Source organism: Hipposideros armiger, unplaced genomic scaffold (genome assembly GCF_001890085.2).
Source record: "Hipposideros armiger isolate ML-2016 unplaced genomic scaffold, ASM189008v1 scaffold_625, whole genome shotgun sequence".
Taxonomy (NCBI): domain Eukaryota; kingdom Metazoa; phylum Chordata; class Mammalia; order Chiroptera; family Hipposideridae; genus Hipposideros; species Hipposideros armiger.
In genome coordinates, this window is record NW_017731975.1 from 1,084,094 (window position 1) to 1,103,544 (window position 19,451).

Consider the following 19,451-nt stretch of genomic DNA (forward strand, 5'->3'; position numbering starts at 1 on the left):
AGTGAAGCAACGTCCTCCACAACTAGACTGAAGAACAAAAGGACAGCAACTTGTCTGTTCCCATCCCCCAATTCCCCAATTTAAAAAAAAAATCTTAAAAAAAATTTGTTATACTCAATATATACCGATAACAAAAGATGAATACAAGTCACGTGTATACATTTTTTGGGCACCATCTTTATAATATACACTTCCCAATGAAATTTTCTAATATATTTTAATGTCTCATAAAGCAAATACATTTTTCTTACTTTTTCAAAAATTATTTTACCAACCTAAAATTTGAATTGTTTTGTAAGATTTCCTCAATCCCCACCAACAAATAATTGGAATTTTTATTAAATTTACCTTAAACTTTAGAAAGCAATCTACAAAGAATTGAGATATTATTGCCAATTTTCAATATTTTTTCATTCAAGAAGATAACATTTCAAGTCAAATATTTTATTATAACTCAACTAGTATATGTGTTTCTTTTCATATAAATGATTTTACTTTCTTGTCAAGACTTTTTTTTGTGTTTTAAGTTTTGTAACACGTATAAAGCGGATCCTCTTGTAATTACATTTTTAAATTTATTGTTTCTGCCATGTTTTAAATGTTCACCTAGATTGATACATTGATATTTAAGCATTGTTATTTAAACCTCAGGATTTTAAAAGTACAGTCATACCTAAAATAATGACGATTCTTCCTGCTCCATCCAAGAATCTGCCTCTTGCTTTTGTTTCACATCTGCATGGGCCAGAATTTCGAAACACTGTTCAGCCTCTACTATTTAACCGCTAAGAATTAGGTTTGTTCTTAGTTTGATACAGAAATTCTTATCATTATGGATGCAGCTTCCTTTGCAGAGATGGTTTAAAAAATCAAAATTGGTGTTGCATTTTACCAAATACCTTTTCACCCTCCATGGACGAGCAGGTGCTTTGATTTCCTATTTTTTTTAAAAAAAGATTTTATTGGGGAATTGGGGGAGGGGAAAAGCGCTGGGGAATCGGGGGAAGGGGAACAGACAAGTTGCTATCCTTTTGTTCTTCAGTCTAGTTGTGGAGGATGTTGCTTCACTGGCCCAAGTTGGCACCATCATTGTGCTCTTCCTGGGTGAGGCAGATCAGTCGCTGGCTTCTGGATGGCAGCTCACGCTGGCTGCCAGCTACACACGGTAGCTTATGGCAGCCCACTGCAGCAGGGGACTGCAGCCTACGCCGTCGCCAGCAACCCACAGCAGCCCAGCCCCAGGTTGAGCTGCCGTTTACCATCTTAGCTGTAGAGGGCAGTGTCACTGGCCCTCATATGTGGGATCTGAACCAGGGCCCTCTGGAGTCCCAAGCCAGTTCTTAACCAACGTGCCACTCGGCCGGCCCTCATTTCCTTATTTAGATTATTGATTTGGTACACTATTATTGATCAAGGACCTTTGTATTTGTGGAATAAACCTTTATTTTAGATATTGCAAAATGCCCTCATATGTATTCTCACTCCTTCCTTTCCCCCTTGATGCCTTTAGGCTTGCCACATATTGGTGGGTCTCCTGCCCTGACTGGCTCCCCCATAGCCTCCCAGCTGGTGTCTGGGATGCACCCGGGCCTGCTGGGCTCCTGCATGGTGCAGACCAGCTCTGACAGCAGTTGGGAAGGGGCTTTGGGTCCCTGAGGGGTGAACTGGCCCTGGTTGCAGGGGTTGATCTGTGTCCCCTGTCCTGTGGGCTTCCTGCACCTCCTGGGCCACCTTCACTTTCTCCCCCCACAGGCCTTTCTGCATGCTCGTCAGTGGGCCAGATGGCTCAGCCCTGCAAGCTCACGGACACCCATTTCCTCTCCCTTGGACTTTAGGCTCCTGTTCTCCCTCTCAGCTAGAGTTCCCAGGAAGCCCCATGGCCCCACCTCTGCCTCTATAATTTTCCCTCTGACACGCAGAGTTTTGGTTCAAACTAACAGTTCAATAGTTTCGATCTGACATCGCTAATGTTTTGTTTTCATTTTTACTAACTAGGAAAAATTACTTGGCTTAAATAAGCATTTCTCTGTTTACTGACTTGTGTTTCACATGTTTTAGTTGTTTGAATCTCTTCAAATTAACTTTTTATGATTTTTGTCTTGTCTGGGAAGACGTGATTTCATTCATTTTCTCAAATGCAGATAACAGATTCGTAGTTGATTTCCATTTCTTACATTTTTATTTACAGAAGTTCAAATTTTTAAGGAGTTAAATCTATAGATATGATTTTTTTTTCTTTCAATTGGTCATAAGCTTAGAAAGTCCTTCATCCAGCATTAGATAAGATGACTTCTCTAATTTCTTAGGAGGCTTTTAATATGATTTGGCTTGTGGTATATTGCTATTTATCTACATGGGAATTATTGTTGTTGTGATGTGAAGTATGAAGTTACTCTGATGTGCTGAGTCACTCTCCTTTAACTCCCTTTAAACTGATTCTCCCACTTCCCTCTGCTTTTGGTCCCTTCTTTGTCACATGTCAGATGTTTGCATGGACAGTCATCTCTTTCCACCCAGGCTATTGTGTTCCATTCCTTTCTTGCATCAATACCACACTTTTTTTTCTTAAGTAAAGAGAAGGTATAAAAACAAAAGGAAATGTCCAATAATCTCCCCTAGCCTGGTTAACCACTGTTGATCTTTTAAAAAGAGGTTAAAACATATTCACTGAGAGAAAATTGAAGCAGTCCAGAACGATGGCAGTGAGTAGTGAAAGCTTCCTCTGGTTCCTCTTCCCCACTCAGCCCCCCCACCCACAACACCCACACAGAGGGAGGTGTTGCCATAGGTGGGGACTCTGCTTGGCAGATTCAGACTAGGAGAGCCTGTGCACTTTTCAGGGACAAGAAAGGTCCCAGGGGCCACTTCTGCCATCAGGAACAAGAGTGAGAGATGACAGGCCCCGTATCACCCAGGCTCACCTAGTTAGAACACCAGCTGTCCCTCACTGGACTCTCCTCCAAGCTTCCCACTACAGTCTAACCCAGGGCTCACCCGCCACGCAGGAAATCTATGCAACTGTTAAACAGAGTGAGGGAAATTTCAAAGGACATGTATGGAAAAATATTCAAGCTATATTAAGTGAAAAAGCAAGAAGTTGAAGAACAAGTTGGAAGAGAGTGAAGCCATTCTGTTTTGTATATTCCTTCCTGGAAGTTCACGTTCTCGTACCTCCATGGAAGCTGGTTGGAGAGGAAGTGGGGGGGGGAGGCAGAAACTGAGAGTGGGCATAAGGCTGTAGTCCAAAGACAGGAGGGTAGTTCAAGGTTCATGAACAGAAGGGGCATTGGTGAGGACAAATTTGATCACAATTTGATCACAGCAGAGCCTCTGGGACGTGTCCAATGTGTCCCCACCCATCGGCATGGGCAGGATCCTGAATGAATCACACCACAGGGTAGCTGCCTCCAGAGGAAGTCTGCATCTCATTCCTTCTGCCTGATCAAGAAGCAGGGTGGCGGCTTCTTCTTCTTCTTCTTCTTCTTCTTCTTCTTCTTCTTCTTCTTCTTCTTCTTCTTCTTCTTCTTCTTCCTCTTCCTCCTCCTCCTCCTCCTCCTCCTCTTCTTCTTCTTCTTCTTCTTCTTCTTCTAAGATTTTATGGGGGAATGGGGGAAATGGAACTGTGTTGGGGAATTGAGGAAGGGGAACAGCCAAATTGTTTGTCCTTCAATCTTAGTTGTGGAGGGTGCAGCTAACTCAGCTCCAAGTCCAGTTGGCATCCGGCCGCCTGTGGGCAGCTCACAGCCACTCAGCTCAATGTGCCATGTTCAATCTTAGTTGCGGGTGGGTGTAGCCCACCATCCCATGTGGGGGTCAATCGGAAACCTTGTTGTTAGGAGCACATGCTCTCACCAGCTGAGCCATCCTACCAACTGTTGGCATCTCAGCCACAGCTCATCTCGGGGCACAGCTCACTGGCACATGTGCGAATCCGATTGAGAACCTTGATGCTCAGACCTCCTCTTAACCAACTGAGTCATTGGGCAGGCCCAGAGCTCTTCTTATGAGCCCAGGAATTAATTTCACGTGACACAATTACGTCGACCTGATTCCAAAAACTCTGCCCTGACTCGCATTCACAACTTGCAGGGTTGCAGCGGTGCCCTAAGTGGAGAGAAGGGCTGGGTGGGTACAAATAGCAACGCCTTCCGCGCCCCCACGAAATACACAGACGACTCAGGATGACGACTCTGCAGGGACTAGGAGCGCTCCCTGACCGCATGGAGCAACGGGGACACGGAGCACTAGCCGCCTGGGGCGCCCGGGCACTGCGGTCTCCAGCCCCTGAGCCGGCGCGGGGAGCCAAGTTTCCACACTGTGGCGGCAGGGCCCAGATTTTCATCTTCGCTTTCCTGCTGCGGGTGAGTCCCCGCCGACATTCTTGGCTCCGGAAGGCGCGCCTCCTGACTGGGAGCGGGCAGGGGAGTGGGGACGGTGGGGTGCCTGCCCCGGTGACTTGGGTCTGTCCAGGTAGAGTCCGGAGGAGCAGGTTCCCAGAGCCCCTTAGGAGCGACCCTGCCGGAAAGGGGGGAAGAGCCCCCGCTCCCCCTCTTGGCCCTTGGCGCCTGAGCCTCAGCAAGGACACACAAGTTGATTTTTCTTTCTTTTTTCTCTCTCCCCTCCCTCTCTCTCAAACTCTCTTTGTTTTGCTTAAATTTAAATTCTAAAACATGCATATTACAAATGGGTTAAACCTGCCGTCATTGTTTCTGTATATTCTATGGATATTTATTATATACCGAGAAAATATTCTGGAAGGGTTAAGTTATGCTGGGAGTGAGGTTATGGGGACATAATGTTCTAAATTGCCATGTTCTGTGTTATTAAATAAGTTTATAGGAAACACGTGCACATTTGTGAACAGAATACTCCATGGTAAGAACAAATGTGCTCAACCAGAACCCTGGTGTTATCCTCAACCTCCCAGCACTTGTTCTTGGGGCCTGAAAGCACGTTCCCCTGACCTAAGTGGGGTGAACGTTGATCACACCATACAGTACGTGCTGATCACAAGGCGTGGCTGGCTGGGCTCTGCCAACCACGTGTGCTCAGTCCCTAGAGTTCACATTTTCTTACTTCCTACTTCCGGTGGTTAATGCCGGTTAAGGAGGAAGAGGCAGGGCAGAAGCTGAGCGCATGACCAAAAGAAGTAACCAGAAGGGATAGAATACACTGACATTAATTACCTGGAGTTAATGCAAACCCCACAGGTTAAGGGTTCAGTCCCACAAGACTGCCACCACTTCAGACGTAAATCCCATGTAGTGGGCTCCCACGTTATCCACACTTTTGTCAGACTTGTCTGTAACTCAAGGTTTCCCACGACCCTCTCCTTATGTTTGATAACTTGCTATAACTGCTCACAGAACTCAGGAAAACATGTTTATCAATTTATTATAAAGGCTACAGATGAACAACCTAATGAAGAAGTATACAGGGCCAGGTGTGGGAGGGTCCCAAGTGCAGGAGCTTCTTTTTCTATGGAGTTAGGGTGCAGCACCTTCCTAGCATGGGGATGTGTTCACCAACCTGGAAGCTCTCTGAACCCCATAGTTTGGGGATTTCATGGGGGCGTTATCACATAGGCATCATCAATTATTAACTCAATCCCCACCTCCTTTCCCTCTGTGAAGGATGGGGGTGGGGCTGAACAAGCCAAGCTTAGTCTTTCTGGTGACCAGCCCAGATCCTGAAACTGTTAAGGAAACCAAGTGTAGCAGCCTCATCAGGACAAAACACGCTCCTGTCACCTGCCTGGACGAGGAAATTACAAGAAGAGTTTTAAAAGCTCTGTTTCAGGAACTGGGGTCAGAGACCAAATATATATTTATTGCTTGTTACGCCACAAATACAAACAATAAAAAGGAAATGACAAAAGGAAAATTGGTTTTGTGAAAGGATCAACGAAATTAATAAACCTCTAAGTAGACTAACAAAGAAAGCAAGATACAGAACATAAAATCCCAGTATCAGGAATTAATGATGGATGTTACAACAAACTCTGCATCCATTAAAAATGTATAAAGGGTATCTTATAAATAACTTTATGATAATAAGTTAGACAACTTGGTTAAAATGGACAAATTCCTTGAAAAATACTACCTAGCAATGTGGACACAAAATGAAAATATAACCTGAATTATCCTTAAATATTTATGAATTGGAATTTATTATCTAGAAGTTTTCCACAGAGAAAACTGTAGGCCTGAGCAGTTTCAATGGTAAATTCTAGAAATATTTATGGAAGAAATAGCACCAATCTTACACAAATTCTTTCAGAAGACATAGGAGTTCTGCAGTGGTTTAAGAGGCCAGCATAACGTAATCCCAAAACCTAACAAAAACATTTCAAAAGAAGAAAAATACAGATCAATATCCCTTTTAAAAATAGATGCAAAAATCCTTGACAAAACAGTGAAACAAGTTCAACAATATTTTTTTTAAAGATTTTATTGGTGAATTGGGGGATGGGAACAGCGCTGGGGAATTGGGAGAAGGGGAACAGACAAGTTGTCCTTTTGTTCTTCAGTCTAGTTGTGGAGGACGTCACTTCACTGGCCCATGTTGGCATTATCATTGCGCTCTTCCCAGGCGAGGCAGATCAGTCACCGGCTTCTGGACAGCCGCTCACGCTGGCTGCTGGCTACACACAGTAGCCCATGGCAACCCACTGCAGCAGAGGCTGCAGCCTATGCCATCGCAGGCGACTCACTGCAGCCCAGCTCCAGGTCGAGCTGTTGTTCTGCATCTTAACTGTAGAGGGCAGTGTCACTGGCCCTCATATGTGGGATCCGAACTGGGGCCCTCTGGTGTCCCAAGCCAGCTCTTAACCAACGTGCCACTTGGCCGGCCCAAGTTCAACAATATTTAAATACGATAATATATCATGACGAAACGGGGTTAATTTCAAGAGTGTGTTGGATTAACATCTGAATTATTATCAGCATTTTTCACTATATTAACAGTGTGGAGGAGAAATACTAGCTGATTAGATGGAAAAACAGCATCTGAGAACATTTAACCCACTTTCATGATAAAAGCTCTCCCTTATTAGGACAGAAAGGAACTTCCCACATCTTATAAAGGCCATTTGGCCTTGGGGTGGTAGTGCAGACAGGCATTACTTGAGCAGGGGCATGATGAATTCTCCTGGATGATGCTAATGTTCCATGATCTAGATAGAGTATTTGAATTACACAAGTGTATGCATCTTTCCAAACTCTTTGAGTGGTACCCTTAAGAATTGTGCAGTTCAGGGCTGGCTGAGTTGCTCAGTTGGTTAAGAGTTAGCTTAAGTGCTCAAGCTCTGAGCAACAGGGCTGCCAATTCAATTCCCACTTGGGCCAGTGAGGCTGTGCCTGAGCTGAGCTGCCACTGAGCTGCCAACGGGTGGCAGGATGGCTCAGCTGGTGAGAGCACGTGCTCCTAACAACAAGGCTGCCTGTTCAATGGTGGGCTATGCCCACCCGCAACTAAAATTGAACAGAGCACCTTAAGCTTAGAGGCCACGAGCTGCTGTCAGGAAGCCAGATGACAACTAGCGCCCTCCACAACGAAGATTGAAGAACAACAACTTGGCCAGTCCCCATACCCAATTCACCAACTCTATTCCCCTACCCGACTTCCTCAATTTAAAAAAAAAATTGTGCAGTTCACTCTTTGTATATTTTACCATTAACAAAATAAAACTGTAAATAATATTAAACTCTAGAGAGTGAAATACATGCTGAAGTATTAAGAGAAATACACTAAATCTGCAACAGGATTTCATCATTAAAAGAAAACAGATGAATGGACAGGGGGATGGATAGAGAAAGAAATATGTGATAAAGCAAATATAGCAAAACATTAGTTATAGAATCTAGGAGGTGAGTATATGGGAGTTCATTGTACAGGTCTGTAAACTTATTAAGAGCTTGAAAACGTTAAGGGAAAGAATGTTTGAGAGGAGAACCAGGAAAGACAGGAAGGAGTAGCACTGTGGGAGCAGAGAAAAGAGACAGAGGTTGCCTGACCACTGAGGCCCAGCCTGGAAAAGGGAGGATTCAGGGACACAGGGAGCTTAGCTGCCACCAAACACTTGACAGGCTTTTATCTGGGGAAGGGCTGCTTTTATTTTGTTTCCATCCCTGCAAGCTGAACTGGGCTCAACATAGACTGGTTTTGTTTTAACTTTCTGTTTTGCTTAATTTCCCTTTTTACTTTAAAACACTCTTATGTTAAAATTGCAAAAGTTAAACAAAAACCTTTTTTTCTGAGCCATTTGAAAAATCAGTGCTGTTGTGATAAATAGCATGACTGAATACTTTAGTGTATATTTTCTACAAATGAGGACATTCCACCCCCATAACCACACTACTACCTTCAAAATCATAACATTAACATTATTCACCTCAGACCCGACTCAATTTCTCTGACTGTCCTCATGTCATTTTCAGCACAGAGACCCTGACCCAAATCCTTATATTGCTATTTCCTGTACCTGTGTGACTGATGGTTTGTGGTACATTGACAGCCTCCTTTTGGAGACAGCTTAACAGGTTAAAACCAGAATTCATTTCATAACGTGTGATCTTGTATTTTGATTTTTTAAAAGTGTGCACATTGTATTAACACTCAATTGTAAAAATATGTGTGTGAGGGGGAGCAAAGGGAGGTGGGGGGTGGGGGCAAGGGGGAGAGGGAGAGAGAGAAATCACATATATGGTCAAATAAAAGAACTAAGGGCTGGCCGAGTGGCACGTTGTTGAGAGCTGGCTTGGGACACCAGAGGGCCCGGTTCGGATCCCACATATGAGGGCCAGTGACGCTGCCCTTTGCAGCTAAGATGCTGAACAGCAGCTTGACCTGGAGCTGGGCTGCTGTGGGTCGCCGTCAACGGCGTAGGCTGCAGCCCCTGCTGCAGTGGGTTGCCGTGGGCTACCATGTGTAGCCAGCAGCCAGCGTGAGCGGCCAGCAGCTGCAGTAAGCGGCCATCCAGAGGCCGGCGACTGAGCTGCCTTGCCTGGGAGGAGCGCAATGATGGTGCCAACTTGGTCCAGTGAAGCAACGTCCTCCACAACTAGACTGAAGAACAAAAGGACAGCAACTTGTCTGTTCTCCTTCCCCCAATTCCCCAGCGCTGTTCCCATCCCCCAATTCCCCAATAAAAATCTTTTAAATAAATGAATAAAAGAACTAAAAGAGACAAAATAATGGATGCTGTCTCTAAATGAGGGGCTCACACATGGTTTTGTATTCTTATAAAAACTTTCCTTGCACATATTTTCTGGAATAAATATATTTTGTTTTAGTGTAAAAAAAAAAAGAATACTAGAAACATATTCAAGTGTGAGTTACTTGCTAGTACCAAAGGCCAAGGGACAAACATGAATACAAAAGAATGTGGCTTTAGAGCTAGAAGAAAGGTCCCAGTTCTGTTTGCTTTTGGCAGCTGGGGTGAGGGGAATGTGAGAGGAACCCGGGAGGGAGGAGAGTCTGGAAGCCACTGGTGCCCATCCCTGCTTTGTCTCCACAGGTCCTCAATGCCTCAGCCGTGACCACAGGGCAGGACAGAGTTCACTCTCAACCAGCTGCCCCACAGGGATGGAAACAAGGCCTCTCTGACAAGTTGTGTCCACCAGGTACATTCTAAGACTGATCTCCAAGCCTCACCCCACCCTTGTCTCCAGGTCCTCTAGTCCTCTGATTCCTGCAGTTCCTGGTTCTTTATCCACAGGTATTTGTTAGATGCCTTCTGTGTGCAGGCACTGTGCCGGTGGAGGGCACAAGGCCCCTGCCCTCCTGGACTCTCCTTCTGGGATGGTATCTAGTCAGACGGTGAACGTGACAGTCAGAGAGATGAGATAGGAACTTGAAGATGATTGAGTGGTGGGAGGAACAGAGACCGGGTTGGGGAGGCCTTCTGGGGATGGTGACTTTGATGCAGACCACCACTGTCTGTGGTGCTGAGAGCCAGGTAGAGTGGTCCTGAAAGAGCCACCCAGGAACCATGATCCCAGGGAGCAAGGGGTGGCCTTGATTAAGCAAACCTATGGGGCAACTGGGATGAGTGGGGGGTTAAGGGGTTACAAGGACAGGTGAAGCAGATGACATACCTGAATACTGTGGAAGCAGCATGGGTTTCATTTTTTGAGTGAGGTATTAAAGCAAGTAAAATATCTCAATGTTTTCTATTGACTACATGTTGAAATGATAGTATGTTGAATATTTTAGGTTAAAAACACATAGTTAAAATTAATTGGACTTATTTCATTTTACTCTTTTAACATGGCAGCTATGAATGTGTGGTTGTAATACATTTCTGTTGGCAGCGCTGGTCTAAGGTATGTGGTAGATGTAGAAATGGAGAAAAGACTAAGGCCAGTTAGGGTGGATTTTCCTGTTTGGATTCTGCTGATGCCTGAAGTGGTGTCCCCTAGCCATCACCACCCACCTCTGGGAGTACTGCGGGGATTCACTCACCAGCTTTCCTCTCTGTTCCCAGGATTCTTTCTATCAGAATACAGTGGAGACTGTGCACCGTGCATATGGGGGAAGGAATTCACCAATCATTCGAACAACCTCCCTTCTTGCCAATTCTGTTCTGATTGCGGTCCAGGTAGAGACCATGTTGATCCCACGCCCACAGTTAGGGTGTCGGGTGATGCAATGTGAACTGTATCGAATGCGGACTCAGCAATTTGATTTCCAGCCCAACTAGGTCTTTATCATAGCCTTTTTCCTGACATGTCTTAGGTCAATAAAATCAAATGAAAACAGAAATTTTTTTTATAAGGCATGCCACACAGTAGGGAAATCTTTTAGGCCATCGGTTGGAAGGAGGTTGATAGTCTGTCCCTTGACGGGGAGACCCTAGTTACTGCATAAAAGGTGTGGCCAAGTGGAAAAGTGCTGGTTCGAGCAGAGACATGGGTCTGGTCCTGGTCCAGGTCCCTCTTAGCCCTGTGCTCCATGCTCCTGGCCGGTGCTGCGCCTCCCTCAGCCTTCAAGGCCCAAGGCCCCTTCGCCTGTCCAGCAGAGCTAGGTTTTGGGAAGTCACCCAAGGGTCCCTGTCCACCAAGGGAATCTCAGATTATACTCCACCCTTCTTAATGACCTAATGACCTAATAGATATCTCCTCCCAATCCTGACGTAATAAATAATGAATCATAGTCCTTTATATGTGCCTGTAGTGGTGACAGGTGAATGGTGGCTATCCTTTGTGTGCTGAAAATGGTCCCTCATGTTACTTGGTTAACAGTGGGTGGAGATTTGGGTTGTGAAAAAGGATAGAGGGACATGTGAGAGAAACACATTCCCCAAATGTTACCCTTTGTCTCCAGGTGAAGAGGAGAAAAGTCCATGCACCCGGACCAAAGACAGGGAGTGTCAATGCAAACCTAGAACGTTCCTTGGGAAAAATTCCCCTGAGTTTTGCCAGCCGTGCAGCACTCGGTGAGACATGGGAGACAAGGGTCCCCTAACAATTCAAGAAACCACCACAGTGACCCCCACATCCTCTTATGGCTTCCCTGCATCTTTGGGGTCTTCTGAGCCCACAGTGGCCCCTCCTGGGCCATCTGCATGTCTTCACACTGTCCCTTGCAGCGTCCCCTTCCCGTACCTCCTCAGCACATTTTCGCCTTGGCAGGTTGAGTTTTCCATCTGTACAGTAGGGCGCTTCTTAGGGCCCATGGCACTTTTAGGAGCCCTCAGAAATGACTGAATTGTTTGTTTTTGAAATCTGAAGAAAATGACATGGAATAGACTCCAACCTGGGTTATATCAATCTTTATTCCAATTCAGTCAGAAAAAATATTTTTAAATACTTAGTTATTGAGGAAAGGTCCATTAAGACAAAAGTGCGCACAAACTACGAAGTCATAACGAGGCTGAGCTTGTAGGTCCTTGAAGGTTCCCATATACTAGGCCCCTATGATCTCAATGAGATGCATCATTTTTCTAGTTTTTGGATTCAGGGGCCAATTAAATTCACTCTTCCCTGACCTCCAGTGTTGGCTGTGATTTGTAGGGACAGTCAACAGGTGGTAGGCGAGAGGTTCCTTGTATTAACGATGGCCTGAAGGTTGAGGCTCAGCTTATGCCCACCGGGCTTCTGACTTTTACCTGGAGTGAGATATCCCCTCCAGGGGCAGCTCAGTGCAGGCCTCACAGAGAAGGCCCAGCTCCTGAAGAAGGGGCAGCTCTGAACACTTAGCAGGAGCCCTATGGGCTGACGTGCCAAGCTCAGCTCCTTCTGGAACCCAGCAAGGGTGTGAGGGGTCCCACTGTGCAGACAGGAGAAGACTGTTCTTCCTTCACTTTCTGGTCAGGGGACACTGGACGGGAGGTTGCTCCCTCTTTCTCCTCCTCTTACCTCACAGAACCTCCTCACAACCTCCGTGTCTGTACCTAGGTGCCCTGATGGCATGGTCGTGGCGGCGAACTGTACACCCTGGAGTGACCTCGAGTGTGTGGCCCAAAAGTCAAGAAATGAAACCAATGGGGAGGCAGCAGTTCCTGGAGAGCCAGCGACCTGCCCGGGGCCGCACAACGCTCCCTCTCCCTCCTCAGGCAGTTCACAGCTGCTGATTGGAATTGTGCTGGGAGCTGTATATGTCCCACTGCTGATCATCACATGTGCATATTATCACAGGAGGCGCATCTGTCAAGGTGAGGATGGCAGGAGTGATGGGGAGATGCTGGCACTCTCTGCCGCCTCCCTCACTTCCTGCTGTTCCTCAGACAGAAAGGCCCTCCCTACCATATCTCAGATCCCCCTTTTTTTTCTGACCTCATTTTAATCTCCTTCCCTGTGATCAGCCCTCCATCTCCTACCTCCCCTGCACCTCTTCAGGGTTGGGATCATATCAGTCGCCCTGATTCAGGGCCGACAGTCACTTCATCTCCATGGCCAAGTCTGGGAAGGCAAGACACATTCTTCAGGGCCCGCAGCCAAGTCAGAGAGGTGGTCAGCCCCTCAATTGGTGACAAGAACCACGAGGAGAGGGTCAGGGGGGTTTATACAGCTTTGGTCAGAGCAGAGCCTATCAGAGATTTGATATGTGTCTTTTTTTACCCTTTTCCCTTTTCGCCCCCCTCGAGTGTGTTCCAGAGTTGGACTGTCCCTTCCCTATCACCAGGTTCCCGGGATGTTTGTGCAATGTCTGAGCCCCCAGACCAAGCCCCCTCCCCAGCACTGTCCTTATGGAGGGAGGTGCTGCTGAGAGGCCCTCCCCACTGCTAAGACAGACACCCCTTCTCTTCCAGGTTGTGGAGTGGTCACTGAGTGCACGAACAGAGTGAGTTGGTTTCTCCAGGACCTGGTGGCTTCGGCCCTCAGGAACTGCTTCCTGCCCACAACAAGGCCCTGGGTGGGCAGGTCCCAGTTTGTCCTATTTGCTGCCCCTGGCTGTCTCAAGTCGCCTGGGGGCCTGGACTCAGTGTAAGAGGGCAACTGGCCCTTTGGGAGCAGCCCACAGGGCTGGTGGCTGTGCCAAGCCCAGTCATTCCTGCTGCTTGTGATGCCCTCACCCATAGCCCTGCACCCCGGGGCATGAGGGTATCAGGCAAGGGTGCTGAACCCCTTAGCACAGCATCAGGGTCCTGGTGGCAGCAGCAGAGTTCTGGACGTGCTGAGCCTGTGCCAGCCTGAGGAGACAGCCTTGGGAGGGCGTGGGACAGCAGAACCTATGGTGTCCCCTGAGACCCTGCACGGAGCCTGGGTGTGGACTCCTGAGTCAGCGTTTTGCCTTCCCTAGGTCATTTTCCGGTGCTTATGTCCCCCAAGAGGGCCTGAGGGTGTGGACAATGCTCGCAACGAGATCGTGAGCAGCACAGGCTCACTGTCCACGCAGGCCTCTGAGCAGGAACTGGGACACCAGGAGCACGCAGAGCTGAAAGATGTCTTCATACAGTCCCCAGCGGACGCAGAGCGTCTGGCCTTCTGGAACCCTGGCCTTCTGCTTGTCCAGGACTGTGGTAGAAACAGGGAAAGGCTGATGCTGGTCAGGACTCCTGTCCCCTGGGAACATGGTGATGGAGGGAGACCAGGACCTGCAGGGGAAGGGGCTTCATGCACAGGGAGCCTGCCACCCTGATATGTGGACTGTTGGCTCTACGGAGTGTTCTGTTTATTATCTGTAGTGTGTTCACATATCCTTACAGTATATCGGGTTGTTGGAAAAGTCATGAGGCATTTTTTATTTTCATTGCAAAAATGTGTCATGCCTTTTCTGACAATCCAATAGAATTGGGCAGCCACAGAGTGAGCCATTCCCACGAAAGCTGAATGATGGCATTAGAGCTACATGATATTCCACTGTGTGGTTGTTACATAATTTGAAGCCATTCCTTATAGTGTTCAGAATTTTAAAGTTATTTCAAAATTAAGTTGAATCAATTTGAAAATAAATATTAGTCCCCATTTCTGATCATGTTTGTAGATTCACTTACTAGAAGAAGTAAAATATCTTTGTCAGGGGCTGGCCGAGTGGCGCGTTGGTTAAGAGCTGGCTTGGGACACCAGAGGGCCCTGGTTCGGATCCCACATGTGAGGGCCAGTGACACTGCCCTCTACAGCTAAGATGCTGAACAACAGCTTGACCTGGAGCTGGGCTGCCGTGAGTCGCTGGCGACGGTGTAGGCTGCAGCCCCTGCTGCAGTGGGTTGCCATGGGCTACCGTGTGTAGCCAGCAGCCAGGGTGAGCTGCCAGCAGCTGGCATGAGCGGCCGTCCAGAAGCAGACGACTGATCTGCCTCTCCCAGGAAGAGCACAATGATGGTGCCAACTTGGGCCAGTGAAGCAACGTCCTCCACAACTAGACTGAAGAACAAAACGACAGCAACTTGTCTGTTCCCCTTCCCCCAATTTGCAATAAAAATCTTTAAAAAAAAATAAAGAGTTGGCTTGGTACTTCACCTCTGAGCAGCAGGGCCCTGATTTGGATCCCACATGTGGGCCAGTGACGCTGCGCCCTCTACAGCTAAGATGGTGAACAACAGCTCGACCTGGAGCTGGGCTGCCGTGAGTCACGGTCGTCAGCATAGGCTGCAGCGGGGCTGCAGTGGGCTGCAGGTAAGCTACCGTGAGTGGCTGGCAGCTGGCGTGAGCTGCCAAGAGCTGCTGTGAGAGGCCGTCAAGTGGCCAGTGACAGATTGCCGGGAAGAGCACAATGATCACAATACCAACATGGGCCAGTGAAGCAACGTCCTCCACAACTAGTCTGAAGAACAAAAGGACAGCAACTTGTCTGTTCTCCTTCCCTGATTCCCCAATGCTGTTCTCCTCCCCCAATTCCCCAATTTAAAAAAAAAAAATCTTTGTCAGGGTTTTGAACTACTTTTTACTGTATATATATACACACACAAACACATAGACACATATAAAAATCCATAGTTTTGGATCATATCAGTTCAACAGGTTTAATATCACATTAGTAGTCTTCTTTTTAGTAACTAGAAAAATATTGACTAATACTTTTATTTTTGCAAGTGATTGTCTTGTCTATGAAAGTCTTTCTAAGACGTGCTCTCGTTACCTCACACTCATACAGGTTTGTTCTTTCATTTTGCCTAATATTTCTTTCTCTTTTTTTTAAAGATTTTTATTGGGGAATTGGGTAAGAGGACCAGCAAAGTTGTTGTTCTTCAGTCTTCGTTGCAGAGGGCGCCAGTTGCCATCTGGCTTCCCATCGGCAGCTTGTGGCCTCTAAGCTCAAGGTGCTGTGTTCAATCTTAATTGTGGGTGGGTGTAGCCACTGTCCCATGCAGGAGTCGAACCAGCAGCCTTGTTGTTAAGAGCCCACGCTCTTATCCACTGAGCCATCCTGCAGCAGCTCAGCTCAGGGTGCTGAGTTCAGTCTTAGTTGGGGTTGGGCGTAGCCCACCAACAAATAGGCAATCTTGTTACATCAGCTAAGCCGTCCTGCCACCTGTTGGCAGCTCAGCGACAGCTCAGTTCGGTCGCAGCATCACTGGCCCATGTGAGAATCAAACTGGCAGACCTGTTGGTCAGAGCTCGCGCTCTTAAGCCAACTCTTAATCAACTGAGCCACTCGGCCAGTCCCTGCTCTAATATTTCAATGTGCAGAATTTGCATGTTAAGTAATTAATCTATTGCTACATTTATGTTTTCATTGCTCAGATGCTTTGAAAGCCCTTCATATAGCAAAAGATAAGACAAATTTCTCTAATTTCTTAGGCAGGTTTTTCAAATAATTTGACTTGCAGTGGATAGCTATATAATCTAAATGAAACTTATTTTGTGAAACAACATGACACGAGGAGCTCCCTGACTTGTTCTGAGTCACTGTCTCATTCCAAATACTCCAGTTAGGGACTGAGTCTCCCATATTCATCTGCTTATCTCCCTCCTTTATTACCTGTGAATGGTTATATGGCAGTGATCTCTTTTCACCTTTATATTTCCTTTCTGTTCTTTTCTTGTATCTATACAACTCATTTAAAAAATCATGAAGACAAATTATAAAACAGGAAACCAACCAACAAAAATGGCCAATAATCCCTTTATCTAATTTATTCACTTTGACACATTTTCAAAGTAGGTAATATGTATCCACAGTAAGAAAATTTACATAGTACAGATAGGTTCTCAGTGAGTAGTGAAAACTCCCACACTCCAGCCTCTGGCTTTTTTATTTCAGTTAAAATTTCTTGTGATTCTTTTGCAATATCTTTATATATATATGCCTTGTGTGTATGTGTGTGTGTGAGAGTGTGTGTGTGTGTGTGTGTGTGTTTCTACATATGTATACCAGCATATTTTATTTATACAAAAGGGATTCTATTATTTACAATACTCTGCCATGAAACTTTCTAATGTGTTTTACTATCTGATAGAGAAAACTTCACATCCCTGTTTTCAAAATTTATTATTTTTACCCAAATGAAATTTAGAATTATACATCAGCTTTCCTCTTATCCAAAATTTCATTGATATAATTTAATGCTACCTTAAATTTATAAATTAATCTACTAAGAATCTCTTTAATATTCTATATTTTTCTTATGAAGGGAGATAACCTTTCAATTCCAGTGTTTTGTAATACCTCAACTAGGAATGTTTTTTCCTCTAGAAAATTCCTCCTATTTCATGTCCAGGCTGTGTCTTTGTATTACCCGTGCTCTATAACCTTATGAGCTGGATAGTCTTGTGATTCTCTTTTCTCCTTTATTGTCTGCTGCCATTTTAACATTCAATCATACATATGTTCATATTTAAGTATTGTTGTTTAATCCTTAGAGTTTTATAAGAATACAATCATACATAAAATAATGACTATTTTCTCCGCTCCTGTCAAAGCTCCCACCTGGTGTTTTCGTTTTGCTTCTTGCTGTAAGCATCAGGATGTCTGGAACAATGTTCAGAGAGATGCTGACAGCAGTCAGGTGTTTTCGTGTTGATTGAACTTACTTGGGGAGGCCTCCATTCGCACTCCTGGAATGACACTGGCCCTTGTTTTATATGGAGATTTTCATCATTATGGATGCAGCCTTTATTTCTGAGGTGCTTTTTAAAACACAAAATTGGTGTTTAAATTTGTCAAATAGGTTATCAGTGTCCCTGGAGAATATATAAGGTTTTTGTTTCCCTTAGACTATTATTTTGGACCATTACAATACAAATACGTATCCATGACTCACCTTCTATTTCTCTGGGCCAGTAGTGTGCAGTGCATGCCACACACGTCTCATTTAATCCCCAGTGAGATAAGTGGGGTTTGCCCCATTTTAAAAAGCTTAAATTTTTGCTCAGCGTCTGTCCCCATCCAGCCCTGCCACAGTTTGGTGGGTGAGGCTGAACTGGCTGTGAAGCTAGAGATCTGGACACCTCCAGGCCCTTGCTCTGTGCACAGGTACAGGTGTGGAGCCCGGGAACCTGACTCTCAGGATAAACTCAGGTTCCTTCCTCTGAGGGCCGGTTGTACCACAGTCTGTCCCAGCCTCTGTCTCCTACCACACACTACTCGCTCTCGCTCTCTGTCTCTCTCTCTCCATGACATCCGTCTCCCCTCCAAGGTGGACTATCAGCCTTCCATTAGGGCGGGATTCTCTGTTAACCTTGACTCCCCGCAATCCCATAGGTGCAGGTGAGACCCAAGCAAGGGTGGCCTCATGCTCTGTTGACTGGAAGCTGGTAAGGGGTGCAGAACCGCAGAGCACCAGCAGGGGGCGCTCTGGTCTAGGCCTGATTGAGGATCCTGTGCTCTTCTGAAGGATCTCCCAACTCACCTGACTCTCTCTGTGGCTTTCCCCCACCTAGGCCTGAAGCTGTTCTTTGATTACTTCACAAGCATCGTGATTTTCAATTCCTGGAGCGTGCTCAAGAGGCTAATGGCCTCAATGACAATTATCTGTGTGGCCAGAGCTCAGGTCTCAAACCCCAGGGAAGCCTTGTATGAAATGCTAGTGACCTGGCTCAACAACAAGGGGCGGGCTGCCTCAGTCAACACCTTCCTGGATGCCTTGGAAACACTGAGGGAGAGACATACAAAGGAGTTGATTCAGGACCACCTGGTGGGCTCTGGGAAGTATGTCTACAAAGAAGATGGGGCAGGCTCTGCTCTGTCCTGAGTGAAAAGAATCTCTTTAGGAAACCAGAGCATTCTTAGTTTCCTTTTCTCCTGGAAGAAGAAGTATGATTGGACACCAGCCTGGAAGACTCAGCCAGTACTTGAAGAAACTACCATCCAAAAGCGTATATAACTCTTGCAATGTTCTAGACTTTTCCAGTGCACTTAAAGTAATTTCTATTCATAAAAATGTGTATTGTTATAAACAAACTCTGGAAATGTGTATAAGATTCTATGAGGAGTAGAGTTATAAGTTCATATGTGTACTGAGAGTTGTTTTAGGATGTCATTCATTTTAGTTCATGTACCTTTTCATCTAATAGACTTGCACTTTTTACTTGTATTTATTATATTGTCAGACCCATCCATGTTGGTAGCTGTTCATTTACTAATGTCTAACTTTGTGATATAAATCATTCTATTTTTATATTTTTGTGTTTATCTGAGCATAGAAACCTTATGGAAATGTATTTATTTTTTTACTTGGATTAGTATGGTGGAAATATGCAAAAATATAAAAGTAGAGGAAAGGAGGCAAAAGCCCTACCTCTGGGTAGGCACTGGTGAGCCACAATTGTCCCTCATAGGTAGTTGGAGCTTGTCCAGGATTAGATGACTGGCAAATTCCACAGGGACCATTCTTTTCTACTTGATACTTTTATAGGTGCATGAATATTTATAATATTTAGAGACAAAAGTTTACAAGTGACCAGAGAAATGATATCCACGTGCAGCTCAGTGTCTGTGTGTCCCTGAATTGGAAAATTGTGCGTGAGCCTCTTTCTCATCTACGGATGTGGGTGGGAGATGGGTCAGATCTAAGGTGCCAAATTCACTGTATGTCATGTGCCATTCAGGTCATGTTCATGAACCTT

At 45.7% G+C, this 19,451-nt stretch overlaps 1 protein-coding gene across 1 annotated transcript in view; it reads left to right on the forward strand.

The window, feature by feature from the left end:
* Positions 1-18,577, forward strand: part of TNFRSF10A (TNF receptor superfamily member 10a) — a 41,519-nt gene extending 22,942 nt beyond the window's left edge. The window contains exons 2-9 of the mRNA XM_019625407.1: positions 9,518-9,623; positions 10,487-10,600; positions 11,326-11,437; positions 12,399-12,655; positions 13,253-13,284; positions 13,744-13,963; positions 18,088-18,093; positions 18,267-18,577. Of these exons, the coding sequence (XP_019480952.1) occupies positions 9,518-9,623; positions 10,487-10,600; positions 11,326-11,437; positions 12,399-12,655; positions 13,253-13,284; positions 13,744-13,963; positions 18,088-18,093; positions 18,267-18,577 (1,158 nt within the window). The remainder of the gene's footprint in view (positions 1-9,517; positions 9,624-10,486; positions 10,601-11,325; positions 11,438-12,398; positions 12,656-13,252; positions 13,285-13,743; positions 13,964-18,087; positions 18,094-18,266) is intronic.
* Positions 18,578-19,451: the final 874 nt, after the last annotated feature.